The sequence below is a fragment of the Austrofundulus limnaeus genome, unplaced genomic scaffold (assembly GCF_001266775.1).
Source record: "Austrofundulus limnaeus strain Quisiro unplaced genomic scaffold, Austrofundulus_limnaeus-1.0 Scaffold68, whole genome shotgun sequence".
In the NCBI taxonomy this organism is placed as follows: domain Eukaryota; kingdom Metazoa; phylum Chordata; class Actinopteri; order Cyprinodontiformes; family Rivulidae; genus Austrofundulus; species Austrofundulus limnaeus.
This window is the reverse complement of record NW_013952470.1, coordinates 1,029,431-1,046,187: the sequence shown is the minus strand read 5'-3', so window position 1 is coordinate 1,046,187 and position 16,757 is coordinate 1,029,431. Positions and strand designations below refer to the sequence as shown.

Below are 16,757 nucleotides of genomic sequence, written 5' to 3'. Positions count from 1 at the left end.
GACACATCCTGTGTGCAGCCATGTGTCTGTGTTTATATAGTAGTCCATGATGACTTCACTGTTAGATTAATATGTTTTCATCCAAATTAGCTACGTGACAACTAAATCTGTCAATGCATCCATTAATTATAATACGGCTTCAGTTTATAGTCGTTCGCACAATTTCCAAGTCCTGCTACTCATAATTTGATGCTAATATGCTAAAAGATTATTTGTGACCCATCAAATCGAAACGAGGATTAAGTCCAAAAGTKGTATATGGAGAAATAGGCAAATATAGTGTTTTGACTAAAACGTTAACAAAAATTGCATTTTGTCAAAATATAATAAATAAATGCCTTATTAATGTATCATTTGAATGAACAGTCTGAAATTTAATCTTAAAACAAAATTTTGAAGCACTTTTTTGAGCTGTAGCAACAAAAACACTGATTTAGAGGAAAAACGCCTTAAAATTTTTTTTGAGATTTTCCCTGTGAGTTAGCAAAGCTGTGTTTCTTTTTAGCTGGGAAATCTCAATATTCCAATATAATTTGAGGTTTCCTCTTTATAAGGACATCAAAAATTCCTCAATAAAATGACAAAATTAGGATTCAGACCAAATATTTATGTATTGTAACCAACAAGACAAATTGAGTCATATACATGGATTTAATTATGATATCAGAATGATCCAGGTGTCAAAATGTAGCTTTTAAAGCCAAGAATCTGAAAATGTAATTAGGTCATTTTGACCAAATTTGACTWAATCCTCATTTCGATATGATGGGTCACATTTATTTATAGCAATACTAAAAAACAACTTGACAAGTTGCTCAACATTCCTCATTTTAATGCAGTGATAACTGCATGCTTTTTCATGTAAAGGCTAGAATATTATGACTTTAATCTCGTAATATTACGACTTTATTCTCATAATATTACGACTTTATTTTTGTAGGACTTTAATGTCATAATATTGACTTTATTCTCCTAATTTAAAAAAACCTCCTAGTATGGTCCTAATACTCCGTCGTACCAATTGTAATCAATGTTAGATGATTTTTTCCCTCATTAGCTTTGCAAGATGCATCAAATCTGATTGCTTTTAAATTTTTTGGAGGAAAAAACAGGTTGTTATTGAAGAATCTACTCTGAAAAGTCATTTGAGTTTCTCCATCACGGATAAGTTCATCGTTTTTCCCTCTCAGTGACCCTCTGTCATCGTTCTGTCCTGCTATGACGCGAGTCTGGGAGGTGTATCTTTGAAACATTTATGGATATCTCGAGTGCTTTCAGTGATTCAATACCCTGAGTAGAGGACATAGGCTTGGGGTGAACTTTAGTAGAAAACAAAAACATTTTTTTTTTTTTGCAAAGCAAAATTACTAAACAAAACCACCTTTTATAAATAAAAACCTGAACTCAGCTCATACATACACTGGAAACCACAACAACAAAAAATAAAAATCACAAAAAATAATGACGACAATCATTTTCAGCTGTACAATATGCATATCCTCGTGCATATCCAGGCTCTTTTTCTCCTTGCAGACAGACAAGTGTTTCGGGCTACAAAGCTGTGAGTTGCGCCAACTCTCTGCAGAGACTAAYGTTGAGTATTCAGAGTTTGATACAAATGAGAGAAATGTAATTCACAAGCTGGGGGAGAAAGAGGATGTGATTTGATCTCAGGACAGACTTGTAAACAGAAGAGGCCAGAAAGCCACAGAGGATGATGGGTAACAGACATCCACATGAAGCAGCAAAGATCAGACAGATTACATGAGTTCAGGGAGAAAAAGACAAAGAAATAAAGTGTTACGGGACTTTTACTTTCCGATCTTTCCGATCAGAGGATTTAAAGATGCAGCATCACCTCCTGACAGTCGATTCATCTTGGACTCAGCTGAGAATCAGTTCCGCGACAGGAAATTAAATTAAAAGTGATCGATGTGTTTCTGTCTCTGCAGATCCAAAGGAAAATTAACCGAAATGTAAAAAACGCTGGACTCTCAGCTTTACTATCACACGCCGTTACGTTGCTGAGCGAGCGTTCGATCGCGGTGCAGGACGGCGACTGGCAGATATTGGGGGTGGGGGGGTAATACAATGTGCTACGCCCCCTCACACACACTCTCACCTCTCTGCAGCCCCCTTCCTGTGACCCCTCTGTGTGCCGGTCAGGACCCGGCTCAGACGAACAGTTGGATCCGCTCCCGGATGGTCTGCCGGCAGATGGGGCACGTCTTGAGCGCGGCGCTGCAGTCGATGCAGGAGGCATGTCCGCACTGGAAGACCAGCTTGATGTGGTTGTCGATGCAGATGGGGCAGGTGATGCGCTCCTCCATCTGGCGGTAGCGCGACTGCAGCTGCTCCAGCAGGTTGTGCTGCTCAGAGTTCTCTGTGCCGGGGCTGCAGTCCACTTCTGTTTGGTCTGTGGAGCGAAACCGTCACAAAGAGGCCGTTTTAGGTAAGTGGAGAGGAATTTAGACAAGGTGAAAGTGGTGCTGCTGGTGGAAAGACAACAACTTATTGATTCACTGCCTAAAAACACAGGTGCTTTTAAGGGGGGGGGGGGGTAGTATTTTTAAGGCACATAGTTCATTTCTATACCACAGTCAAGTAACTGTGTTTACCTTCAGCTGTATTTATCAAAACAAATATTTGACTTTTCAACACAGTGCTTTGAGCCTTATCTAAATGCCTTGAAATTGGCTTCTGTCTCTTTAAGAGCCTCCTACTGTTTCTGACACTCCCACTTCAGCACGTCTTCACAACAATGCTTCATGCTGTTTACAAAATTTTGTAGAAGCGTTGTAAGTGGTGGCATCCAAAAACACACTTCCTCGATAAAAAAGGCATTTTTTTAATCCAAAAAGGACTGGACTAAGATCTAGGGAGGAGCTTTGTGTAAATAGGCGGAGCTTTGTACGGCAGCATTTAGGCAGCACCAAATGGCTACCACAGGAGATTTAAGGATTTCTCAAACATGCATGAACGAGTCAAAGCAAAACTCTGGGTGTGTTTCTGACGAGGGAATGGCATTATAACGCTATAAAGCTCAAAAAAGTCGACATAGCATAACACCCCCCCCCCTTTAATTAACAACTAGAAGCTGCTTCCCACAGAACCAGTCTTTGAAATCATGAGATAAAGTTAATGACAAAACTAACGACGTAATGACTAAAGATGTAGCTTTCCTTCAAGGAACGCATTTTGCCTTTTTCCATATTGTTTGATCTGTACACAGCAAGTTTCAGCTCAATTTCTAAAAAAAAAAACTGAGTGAGTTAGAGCCTTTTTTGAGTTTGATAAGAACTCTTTGCTGTGGCTGCCATCTTGAATCGAGTTGACTCAATTAATCAGTTTAACTGCTGGGTTTCACAAAAATGTGTCCATCGGTTCATGAAACACTCTGCTAACAGACAAACAATTACACACACACTCACGTTTGTTCTTCTATTCTCATGGGGACTTTGCATTGACTTCCACTCATTCACTTATTTCTATAGCCTAACCCTCCCTGACCACTTAATCTAACCTCACCTGACCCGAAACCTGACCTAAACTTAATTTACATGTTCACCCTGAACCTAACCCCTGATCCACCAATGGCATATCCCCCATTGGGGAACAGGTTTTTGTCCCCATAAGGAACAGTGATTCCTCACCAGTATGTGTACTGGGAAAATGGTCAAAAATCATCCTCATTGCATAAACATGTACACACACACAGCTGTGTCCACCTATACATATGGAGACATTTCATTGACTTCTATTAATTTCTACAACCCAACCTTGACCCCTTACCCTAAAAATTAACCCGACAGGTACCTACCTGACCCTAAAACTAACCTAAACTCAAGTCACACCTTGGTCCTAAACTTAACTCCCAGCCCACCATTGGCATTTAAACCAAACGGAGACTCCACTTAGGTCCCCATATGTACCAGTGGTCCCCACATGTAGGTGTTTTGCCTTAAATGGTCCTCATATGTCATAAAATACCCATCCACACACACACACGTTTGTTTTTCAACCCCGTGGGGACCATGCATTGACTTCCATTCATTTTTTTAGACTTTATATCCTAACCCTGACCATTTACCCTAAAATTAAGCTCACAGGTTAGACCCTAGAACCCTAAAACTAACCTAAACTCAACTCACACCTTGGTCTTAAACCCAACCCCCAACCAAAATCATCCTCAGAAGTAGTGGGGACAGGGCTTTGGTCCCCACAAGGAGCACTCGGTCCCCATGAGGCTGCATTTTCCTGACAAATCGTCCCCACCAAGTAGCAAAAACAAGGGCAAACACACCGATTTTTATTTCTATCCTTATTAGGACTGTTAATTGACTTCAATTCATTTCCAGTAATTACAGCCTAACCCTGACCTCCAACCCTAAGGCTAGCCTCACAGGTACCTACAGGACCCTAAAACTAAYTTAAACTCAACTCACACCTTGGTCCTAAACCCAACCCCCAACCCAAAAATGAAAAATGGAGTTCCACCATGTTAGGAATGGCCTTTGGTGCCCATTATACTACCGGTCTTGACAAAGTAGGTGTGTATACCAGAAACAGTTCTAAATAGGTAACATAAACAAGTACTCACTCACTCACACACACACACACACACGATAATAACAAGCAAAAGGATTCTTCGTACCTTGTCGTATCTTCTTGGTGATGGTGACCTGACATTTGATGCACTTCTTCATGCGATGGGCACATTCTGTTTAGACAAGAAGAATTTCAGCTGATAGTTGAGCAGCAGAGCCGGCGCTCTGCTTTCAGGAAAGAGGTCGAAACCTGCCGCGGTGCGAGTTATTTGATCTGGCAACAATGGGCTCACCTTCGCAGGCCACGCTGTGCTGGCAGGGGCAGAAGAGAACCAGCAGAGCCAGCTCGGAGCAGATGAGGCATTCGCTGGGCCCTGCCGGCGTGGGGAGGGCCAGGTTGGTCATGGTGTTGGGTGTGGTGTGGACCCGCCGCAGGCTGGCACTGCTGAGGCCCTGTCCACACGTGATGGCCTGCAGACGCTGCAACCTGGCAGATAACGAACCGCTGTAAAAAGGCATCTACATAAACGCCCTTCGATTCTGTTTAATACGGCCTTACAAGGTGCTGCTTTGAGTATCAGTCTGTCTTTAACAAYATTCACCAGCTTCTTGAGGATTGTTTTTGTGAAACACGTACCGGTACTTTTCAGAGAAGCCCTTGATGAGCTGCAGCATGGYGCTGTCCGCCACTAAATCCAGAGGACTCTTGCCCTTGTGGTTGGCGTAGCTGATATCAGCTCCTTCCTGTGCTAGGAAGCAGGCGAGGGCCGTGCCCACGCTCAGCTCGGTGTTCCCCAGAAGACCCGAAGAGTTCAGCTGTGGGCACAAACGATGAGAGGGAAAAGGAGAGAAGAGGTCGTTTGCTAATGCGACAGATAAATACAGAGATGGGCAAAAACACGAGCGCCTTTGGTGGCGAGCATTAAACTCAAGGACGTGAGGAAACTGAGCGTCACAAAGGTAATGAGGTTAAATCAGTGCAGTCCACATAAACCCACATCTAATCACCACGGAAGAACTCCCTCAACAACTCATCTGCTGACAGCAGCCAAAACAGCCCTGAGTCTACCCGCCTGTGTGTGTGTGTGTGTGTGTTGGCTTGGCAGGTGACCAGGATACTGAGTGGAGCTGCAGTGTTTGTGTTCGTGGAAAGGACGTACAGGACGGTTTGTATGAAACGGTTTGTGAGAGGAGAAAAAAAAAGAATCTCGTCTCAGAATGAAAAGTGTTTCGTTTGAGTTGATGACTTTCTGAAAAACATAAAGAAGTGAGATTTTTGTCCTGGGAAATCAACATTCTGGAGCTCGTCGGCTTGGGTAACAATTACAACAGGACCTTCGAGGAGGATTTAAAGTCGCTCTAATCAATATATCGATCGTGTTTTTCAGTGCAAAACCTTTGATGGTGTGTGGAAACTAAACTAAGGGTGGTCTTTTAGTCATAAATCCCCCCCCACACACAGGTATCAAGCTGGCACTGCTGGCAGACTGCTGACATGGCAAGTCGTTTGTCAACTGAATGTGGGCCAGGTCTAACAAAGATAGCGATTTTTTTTAAATGGCATGCCACAACTGGCCCAGATGTGGTTTGGTTTGTTTATTTAAAAGGATCCCCATTAGTCTCCACCACAGTAGAGACTACTCCTTCTGGGGTCCAACAAAACATAAAAGCATATTCTGCAATGTGGGTCAAAATAAAAGTTTCCATTAAAGTGGACATATGGTGCTTTATAATTTTTCTTTTCCACATTTAAACCATTCATTTGGGGTCTATATAAAGTGAAACTGCAATGGTTTGGTCTGAATGCCTCTTTGCTGTAACTCTTCAGGCCCGTTTCACCCATTTTCTGAGGTGCGTCTCAGATCAACTCGTTTTGAGGCTGTCTCTTTAAATCCAAACGAGAAAACTGACCGGGTTGAAAAATGTGGCACAAATAGAATATTTTGATATCAACGCAATGAGGCAACTAAATTCAACACCAAGTAGACCAGGGGTTCTCAAGCCATTTGGGTCTGGGGACCCCTTACAAGGGCAAAAAAATTCCAGGGACCCCCTCATAAACCCCATGCTGTTTTAAAAGATAATTTATTGTCATTTCAACCCCTCAATGCCATAGAAATATATATTTTTATTAAGTTTACTATATTTGTTTTATTAGTTCATTGTTCTCCATTCATTTTTAAAAAATAAAAAACAAATTAGCAATTTAGCAAAATTTTTTAAGGACCCCCAAGAGACCTCTCATGGACCCATGGAGGCCCTGGGACCCCAGTTTGAGAACCTCTGAAGTCAACAACAAAATGCATTTAAAAGCTTAAAAAAGTGGGTTTAGCATTATATTTTAACTTTAATCCTTTTTTATTTTAGTTCATGTTAAGATGTGTTTTTCTTTTAGACTACAGGAAACAAACAAGGAGGACATTTACACAGAAGGAAAAAAAGGAAAAGAAAATCTAAAGCTCAAAACCAGTACTTTTAAAAAGCATAAACTCTCCACAAATAGTTTGATTCACAATTTGTTTGGCTCTTTTCTGAGAACTTAATAAGTTTCAAGTTTCTATGCATTCCCTACAATTTCAAACAATTTTTTATGGAAGAAAAATAAATCAGTGTGCTTAAGACTTCTTAACAAAGACTCTTCTAGGTTCCTCAACATTCACAAYCACTCGTCCATATTTTATATATTGTATGCAATTTTACAGCTCTTTTAAACTCAAACCCATCAGCATATTGGGGACATTAGGTTGCCCCCACCACATATTTCATTGTCTCAATGCCTCAGTGAGCTTCCTGCTAGCTGAGCCATTATGTTTGATACTGCTGCATGACCCATTTTATATTCCTCGGATGAGTAGTCTGTCCAAGACTCCGACATCCTGATTAAGATTTCCTCAGGGAAAAAGAAAAAGGAAAAGCGGTGTGTTGACACAGCTCGTCTAAATTTATCACGTACGTCCCAACTTCAGCTCCAAACACAACTAAATTACCAAGTGGGCCATCTTCACCTCTCTCATTTTATGACATCACGAGGCTCTGGCCAGTACCTTCTTTAGAGAAAATACAACTATTAAATTCACGTAGCAGAAAAACTATTAATTTGCTCTTACATAAAGTCAGACACTATAGTCGTAACCTGCTCTAAGTTTTAATTAGTACCACTTTTCTGCACTCCAACCTCATTACCTTTCCCTCAGTTAATCCCACTTTCCTGTCCTGCTCACACATTGAACTCACGTCCTTTCTCCTCACTTAAAACTCTTTTAAATCTGTGTCACCTGACTCGCCTCTTTCCCCTTCCTTTTACCCCACATCCTGCTGGAAAAGCCAACYACACTAACTCCCTCACCTGGAAATCACAGAAAACTAAACATAGATTTTAATATTCAATCAGTCTTTAATTCTCACCAACAGGTAGTAGTTACAGCTGCACCCCATCCTTAAATCTTTTCTGATTGTAATTGGAGTTGCAGCTTTAGCTTAACAAGCCTGAGCGATATAAAACTTCTGCAGTAATGCATCCTTTAACAACCATTAAAAAATTAATGTAAAAATCTATACCTTCCGCTGGCTCGGTGAAGTATAGGAAAAAAGCAACATAATGCAAAAACTCAAACTCTAAAGCTTTAATAACTTCCATCCCCCTAAAACTAACTATGAGTAATATGGGATAAATCTTGTGCCAGCTGGAATTGAATCTGAATTGCTCAGATTGAATCTGAATGTGCATAATTTCAAATTGAATGCATTGGTTTGAAAATTAATTTCACTGAATTGAAACTGAATTTAAAGTTTTGTATCAGAATTAATTTGCTTTGAAACTGTATTTTGGTTTATTAAAAATTCAGTTTGACTACTTTCACTTTCAATTCCAAAATTCAGATTTTTGTGTCACACATCCTGGTCCTTGAGAAAGCCAGCCAGAGTAATCAAACACAGATCCACAGATTTACAACCTGTCATATGTGATCCATGATGTGATGTAAATGTAACATTTTCCATAGGTAAAATTAATCACTGCAATAAAATAATTCTGTTTTTGTCACTTTTACGGTGGATTGCATCAACTCTTTTACATACAGAAGTGAAACTTCACCAAAGKGAAACRTAAATCTGTGGATCTGTGTTTGATTAYTCTGGCTGGCTTTCTCAAGGACCAGGATGTGGGACACAAAAATCTGAGTTTTGGAACCGAAACTGAATTATGGAACTGAGCGTGAAAGTAGTCAAACTGRATTTTTAATAAAMCAAAATACAGTTTCAAAGCAAATTAATTCAGATCCAAAACTTTWAWTTCAGTTTCAWTTCAGTAAAATTYATTTTCAAACCAAYGCATTYAGTTTGAAATTATGCACATTCAGATTCAATCTGAGGAATTCAGATTCAATTCCTGCTGGCACAAGATTTATTCCATAGCAGTAAGTTCCACCCACCCTTACATCTCCCATCATGCCTCACCCTGCAGTAGAGCGAMGTGGACGAGCACCCCTCGCTGCTCTCCTCCGTGCTGCTGGTTCCGACCGGGGGTTCGAGTACGATGTTGGCCAGCTGAGGACGCAGGAGGGCCACGTGCATGGCCGTGTCACCGTCCTCGTCCTCCATGTTGACGTCGGTGCCTTCGTCCACCAGCAGCTGCACCAGGTCCGTGTGGCCCTGCGTCACGGCCAGCTGCAGCGCCGTCTGGTTCCGGTTGTTGCGGATGTTGATGTCACAGCGTCCCTTTGAGAGGGGTGGAAAACGTCTCTTTGAAACATTTCGTTTATGAGGGTGACTGGATGTTTAATGGGTATAAAAAAAAATCAATTCTGGTTCGCTCTCATTCAGGCTCACCTCCTTGATGAGCACCTCGGCAACATCTCTGTGGTTGTTGAGAGCAGCCAGGTGAAGGGCGGAGAAACCATCCTCCTTTTTAACATCCACCAGCTGACGCGCTCGGGCGAGGATTTTTTCTGTGGCGCTGAAGACGGGACGAACAACAGAGCACTATTAATCAAAGACTTCTTCATGGTTTAGTTTAAAGGAGACGTATTAGCTTTTAAATCTTTCTTTACCACATTTAAATCCTTCATTTGGGATCTATTTAAAGTGGAACTGCAATGTTTTGGTCTGAATTCCTCCTCATTGTAACTCCACAAGCCCTTGTTTCACACCTTTTCTTTTTATTTGTCCGTTCAGTCGGAAATTCTGTGACATAGTAGTTCAGAAAATGTCATAGAAAACTGAACAAAATTTAAAAATATGACCCAAACAGAATATAAATATATCTATGCAGCACCAAGAGAAACTAAATTAAACTGTTCTGCACTTTTAGAGACTCCAAGTGCACAACAAAATGTATTTTAACAATAAAAAAGGGGGGTATTTTGCAGATACGTCCCCTTTAAAAAGCCCTTACTTGTAGGCTCTCTGCAACAGAAAACTGGTAAAGCAACTGTGATRCTGCTCAGTGCTTTGAATCTTATATTTAGCATTCATTTTTCACTATTTTTCACATCATAACGGATATGAAAGCAATAGTTTTGAGTTAGGATGATGCAAAATTATGAAAAATAAAAATAATTCTTTATTTAATGAATGAGAATAAAACTTAATAAATGAAACCTGATTATTTTTATTTTTTATCTTAAGAACCAAGTACATTTTGTGGCTCTATATAAATTATAATTAGTCCAAGAGATGTTAAAAATGGCATTTTCAAATCATGAAGGCTGCAGGTTAATGACTTMCGATGTAAATTTCCATGATTAAAGACAAAGTTTTTGTATGCTCAATGACTGGCCAATATTTAGCATCTAGCAGACTACTTTTATCAACATTTAATTACAAATCAGAGAAAATTGTGGCGTTACACCACCAGTACAGGCTGCACGACACACAAAAAGCAGAAAAACCTTGTCATAACAAGAAGCTGATATCATTGTGTGCCTCAGTATTTGACATAAGCTCAGACAGACACGCGRCTGGATTGCGAGTTATTAATCTGACAGGAAAGGCTGTAACACCAAGGAAACCAAAAACACTGATGCTCAGCTCTTATCTAGTATTTGTCACATTCCTAATCACATGAAGCATAAAGGAGTTTAAATTGTGCATTTTTAAGGCCACAACCAGTGAAGACCATCAGATTGTACTTTATGTCCCTCGCAGTCAGACCCCGGTGTTGCGGCACAAGCCTGGACCGCTCTTTGGCTGAGTCTGCTTTAYGAAATGTGAAATTGAAGCCGACGGCCTTAGCGAGCTGCACAGGATGCTGGCAAATCATCACAGAGGCATCGGCGTGACACGGACCAAACTTTCTGTGGATGTTAGGTTTAATTTACTGCTGCCTCTGTGGGATTTTACCGTGTGGAAACGCCGGTGTCGCAGAGGCTGATAGACGATCCTGGCGTCCAGTATTTCAAAAGAAACTAAGCAAAATTAAACCATTAAAAGTACAAGTTTTCTAGATTAGTTAATTCTTTACTATTCTAGATTACCAGCCATAAATCACATTATTTAAAGTGGACAAGGCATGCTTTTAAATCCTTCYTTTTCACATTTAAATCATTCAGTTGGGGTCTTTATAAAGTGGAACTACAATGCTTTGGTCTGAATTCCTCCTTATTTTAATTTTACCAGCCCCTCTTGCACCATGTGTGCTTCAAAGCAGCTGGACTTCATACTGTGCCTGTAGGATGCTTCAAACCCCGCCCGCCTCCGGCTTCCAGACCGGTCCACTCTGGTTTGAGAGAGGAGGGGTTTTCTAGCTCTAGAAATGTTTTATTTACAATTTAATTGAAAGAGGTCAATAATGGAAGACTTATCCATCCAGCCTTACATGCTGGACCCAAAGCCTGACCCAGAATCAGAGCCTGACCCAGAACCAGAGGAGAATTAAGACAAGGAAATTGTAGTTGTTAAGTCCAGACGTTATATGGACGTTCTGTCACAGATTATTTGACGTAATAATTCAGAAAACATCATAGGAAATAGAGAAAACAGAACAGGCTGAATAATATGACCAAAGCAGAATATAAACATTTCTTTGCAGCACCAGGAAAGACTAAATTTAACTTTCCTGCCTACTAGAGGCTCCAAATACACAACAAAATGTATTTAACAGCTAAAAAAGTGGATTTTTCATATGTCCCCTTTAAAAACAAGCAAAGACTGATTAAATGACAAAGATGTTCAGCCATTTGTGTTTAATTTGTTCTAAATTTAGCAACTCAACAGCACTGATCTCAATCTCTTCCTTCTAATGAGATATTTTACCAACAATACAGACAAATGAGCACATGAACACATTACTGCCCTTCCACCTTCAGCGGTGGTTGTTAGCACTTAGCTAGCAACACAGACAAGGTACTGAAACCGTCTTTACAACCCTGCATCACCAGTTGCTGAATTGCAAAAAACGTCTGCGGTAGCATAAAAAAAGTTCAAATGCAGCTTTATTAATTTCATTGACCTCTTACAGCTCTGAGAGGCTCATTAGCTGTTCACTGCTGAAAGCCTTTTTGTTAAATGAGTTGTCAGATATAACTTGGACTGCCTCTGTGATTTAAAGGCTGCTAAGGGAGACACTGCTGGAGGTCATTCGTACCTGCAATGCAGGTCTGTATGAGTGGGTCTGTATGTGTGCGTCTRAGGTGCTGAGGGGAGGGTCCTGCACAGCTCTTCCATATTTACAACCAGCTTTGGAAAAATCTCTGGCATTTTCAACCAGCTTGTTCTTACATCTGGTACGATTATTAAAACAACTGTTTTCGCTTAAGCATCARCGCGTGCCCATGTGTGCTCAGGCTTAACATGGTGTTTGGAGGAAGTCCTGCACAAACTTGCCTGTAAACACAACAGATAAAAGGGCACACACATACAGTAATAACAGCACATTGGTCATTACTGTATGGCAGTGGTGGGCAGCGCTAATTCAAATTTTAGTTGCGCAATTTCTAAAGCGCTTGTCAATTTATTTAGGTCYGCAAAAGCAMATATGCTCAATAAAACTTAGTGGAAGCCAAATATAAAGCACAAGATTATCTCAATTTACCAGAAAATATTCAGGTATGAGACAAATCAGAACTTTACTGCCATGTAGTGTAAAGATCTTTTTTTTTTCACAGATCGGCACGTGTCGTCGCAATTCGGGGAGGTGATTTGTTGAAACCCTTTTAAATCATGGTGTTAAAACAGAAAATAGYTGTGGATAGCTAGTTCTGCTGCTTTTTGGTCATTTACTCATGTTTATGGCAAGGCTTTGGTAAGAAAACATGCAGATATATTAGTAATTTTAAACTGTTTTAAAACTAACGCAACACATTCTGGGTAGGCTACAGGATAAAGAACAGGAACCTGTTCTTTTCAAAATAAGAGCATGAATTTAAACTGCTCCGTGTTTCTTTATTTATTTAATATTTATTGTCACGGTGTCCCTCGGAGAGGAGGTACAAACTGCACAGCTGAGCGTGGTTCTGCAGATCAGAACCACAGGTGTCACCCAGTGAAGAAGGTCCAATTGCTTCCTGCAAAGAATTGTGAGAACTCTGTACTAAATGAAAACCGTCACCAAGAAGGACAGTAAGTCAGAGTGTAAAGCTCTGTGAACACATTACTGCCTGAGGGGTCACTGTTTTCACACCCTGGAGCTCGACTGTGTTAAGAAGAAACGGCTTACCCCTCTAATGTTCAAGAAAATGATGAGGTTTTAATGAATTATGTGGCTACACAACGTAGTTGGACTAGACGGCTCTCTTCCTTTACTTTCGACGAAACTGACGATTGAATGTGAAACGTTTTTTGCGATTAGCGCTACTCATTTCTAAATTTAGAAAGCGCAAATCCGAACATCATTTAAAGACAGTAGTAAAAAATAGAACTCGCTAAAACAGATTTCAAAGAGAACAATGTTTTGGAGGAAACTGAAGAGATCTTAGTTTATTTGATTAAATACGGATTTATTGGGTGAACTGACCCAGATCAATCGAGGGGTCAGCACCTTCTGTCATCTCTCTGTTCAAACATTAGGTGTTTGTTACATTCACTTCTACTTACAGTTTGTTTCCTTTGAGTGCAGCATGGTGCAGCAGGTTAAAGCCTCTGTGGTTCTGCTGAGTGAAGTCGATATTGGGCACGACGACGAGGATCTCAATGATATTCCGGAAATCTTTTGCAATGGCATCATGGAGCGGCGTGTCCCCGTATGAATCCTAAGAGTGGAAGACAGAAAATTAATGGTTGGATGGATTAAAGCTACACTGGCTTAAAAACAAAGCTTTCTGAAGGTTTTGTGTGTTATTATTCAGGCACAGTGCAAAACATGAACAGAAAATAATAAGGGTTTAAAAGTCAGCCTCGTTAATCACTGATGAGAAAATATCCCGTAAACATGTTGCCCTGGTAATTTGGGGCATGTCTGGTTAAAGTGAGTTTTTTTATTCTCAGTCAACACTGAAATATGACACAGGGAATGAACCATATGCACGTCTGCCAAACAAAAAACCCAAAACAAACTCCGGGCTGACGTGTTTTTAGCTGAGTGGCCACACTGTTCAAGCAGAAATAAACAAGTTAGTAAAATCTGGGCCCGCCTTCAGGCATGTTAGCCCAACTGAAAAAAATCCCACTTAAACAGATTCCACATTGTCTTAATGAGGCTGCGAGCTGAAGTAATGACGAGTCACAAACAGCATAAATGACTGCGTCCACGACTGCTGTTGACTGTGTGCACTGCTTCTAACATCACAAGTAAAAAAAACTCACTTTTGTTCTTGGAGAATCACTGTGCAGACCACCTCCTTTATTTAAAAACAAGCATTTAAGTTTTCTCTTTGCCTACAGGCTCAACATTACTGCTTTTCATGTTCATAGAAGTAAAATTTACTTCATGCTAAGTTAAGCTGCTTTAATTTCCTTCAGGAAGTAACTGAAGTATATGAATACATTTAGTTAATCAATTCCACATTGTTTTAAAGGGCCTGTGACATGAAATTTTTGTAATAAACATGAATGCATTTTTGAAAACACAGCATTGATAACATGTTGCAAAACAAATTTCACGCCCCTGAGATGAACAGTTGCTGAGATATTTGCAYGTGAAGTAACAGGAAGTGATGTCAAAGGGGAATGTTTGCATGTAARCAGAGCATTGTTACAACAGTTAAAAACAGACTGTASAAAAGAATCTGATATTTCTTTAGACTATTTTGAGTCACTGTCAAACACAGATGATGAAGAGTTAAAGTTTAAATGATACTGTTTTAATAAACAAAGACTAGAGAGTTTATTTTATTAATGAATTCCCCTTTGATGTCACTTCCTGTTTCACTTTGTCTGAGCCAAATCCAAAAGAAAATAGGCCAGTTGTGTGACAAAATGTGTAAAATCATGCCAGGAGATGTTTTCTCTGAGTTTTTGTATTTGAAGGATATGTCATAGGTACTGTACTTCAATGTTTGCAAATAAAAATGGACAAAAAGGTATTCCATCAAATCAAACATATTAAAGAGCAAAAGAGGAAAACATTCAAAATCCTACTCTGGAGTTTGTACAACCATGTTAGTCAATAAGGAGGTTGAGGGTTATGTAAGCCGTTCTGCACCTCCTCACCTGGAGATTGACGTCAGCTGAGTGTTCGGTCAGCACTCGCACCACGTCAGTGAAGCCCTTGTTGACAGCAATGTGGAGCGCCGTGCACATGGAGTTGTTCAGGAGGTTGACATTTGCCCCCTTGCTCAACAGCAGCCGAGCAATCTCAGCCTGATTACTAAAAAATAAAAATAAAAATACAAATGCATATGACTGTCGTTTTGTTTTGATGRACAGAAGCATAAAAAATGGTTTTATCAGCTGCTGACTTAAACAAAAAGTACATTTGGAAATACGTTACTATTCACCTTATTGGAAAATAAATGAGCGCTACAAACAGTGCGTTCTTAAAAGCACTTTTTCTTTCTTTACATATGCTGAGAGCGCACGTCCTCACCCAAAGGCCGTGTAGTGCAGAGCCGTGTCTCCGTCCTCATCTTTGACCTCCACGGAGCCGTTGGCCTGCAGCAGAGCCTTCACCACCTCCATGTGGCCTTGGTGAGCAGCCACCTGCAGCGCAGTCTTCCCTTGGTTCTTGACGTCCACCTGCCAGGGACACAGACATCGTTGAAGATTCATGAGCGGTTACGAACGCCGGCAGAGTCCGCCGCAGWCTGGCTGGAAGTAATCTCCGCGCGTAGAGAAATAATCCCACCAAAATAGAAATAATCCCGACGGCTTGTGCCGTCAGTGCAGAGCGGAAACGCAAGACCATAACAAATAATCATACTCTCGTTTGACTCTGGCTTTTCTTACTGAAAATAAGTATCTACCCTAATAAATGTTAGAAATATATGCTGAGACTTTGGAACAAGCTGATGCAGAAAATCCAATTTATAAAAAAACACTGGAAGCACAAGTTGTGATGATTACTGGATTGTTACTTGCATGTTGGATAAAAACTGTTTAAGAAAACAAACATTAAACAATGTCAGGAAGTATTTCAAAGTAAAAGATTTTCTGTTACGTCTACTTCACTAACTTTTACAATCGACACAAAAGACAGAAGATGTTTTTTCTGTTTTACAGCGGTCCTGTCTTTATTTGACACCTCTCGAGGGTGGAGGTGTCAGCATTCTAACCACAGGAGCCCTGAAGCCTCATAAATGTGAAACCAATACATTTGATCACAATAATCGAATAAGACTCGATGCAACAGAACTGTAAACCATGTTTCGAACATCTGGCCTAAATGGGTTTTTATTCCAACGTTCTTGTTTTGGTTTCAGCAAAAATGTCTTAAAAATGTTAAATATCTTTATTTTTAATGCAAAAAATCTAAATGTATCTGAATTTTGGCCAGTAATGAATTTAAAAAAGACCAAAAGTTGAGAAAAGATAACAAGTTTGAAGAATGTGTGTTGTGCTATTCCCTAAACTAGATCTTATCTTAGGTTTTAGATTTAATCTGACCCTTTGCACATTTTTTACGACTAATCAAAAGAATGCTGTTCTCCATGACCGAACCTCCTGAAGTTCTTTTTAGCTCCTAACCGGAGTTCTCCCAGCATGAGGAGACCCTTCAGTGATGGTGACGTGCACATGTGATTTAGTGTACATTAGTTTCAACTCGCACCAGAGCCTACCCTTACAAGACGCATTTTAAATAAATAAACAAAAACCCTTAATATTAACATAATCTTATGT

At 40.2% G+C, this 16,757-nt stretch overlaps 1 protein-coding gene across 1 annotated transcript in view; it reads right to left on the bottom strand.

Annotated features, from left to right (window-relative positions):
* Positions 1-1,092: 1,092 nt before the first annotated feature.
* The window catches only part of mib2 (MIB E3 ubiquitin protein ligase 2), a gene marked incomplete at its 5' end in the record, with an annotated part of 39,333 nt that continues 23,668 nt past the window's right edge, over positions 1,093-16,757 (bottom strand). The window contains 9 exon segments of the mRNA XM_014010369.1: positions 1,093-2,416; positions 4,655-4,720; positions 4,841-5,034; positions 5,185-5,363; positions 9,003-9,263; positions 9,375-9,501; positions 13,578-13,732; positions 15,132-15,288; positions 15,508-15,656. Of these exon segments, the coding sequence (XP_013865823.1) occupies positions 2,175-2,416; positions 4,655-4,720; positions 4,841-5,034; positions 5,185-5,363; positions 9,003-9,263; positions 9,375-9,501; positions 13,578-13,732; positions 15,132-15,288; positions 15,508-15,656 (1,530 nt within the window). The 3' untranslated portion in view covers positions 1,093-2,174.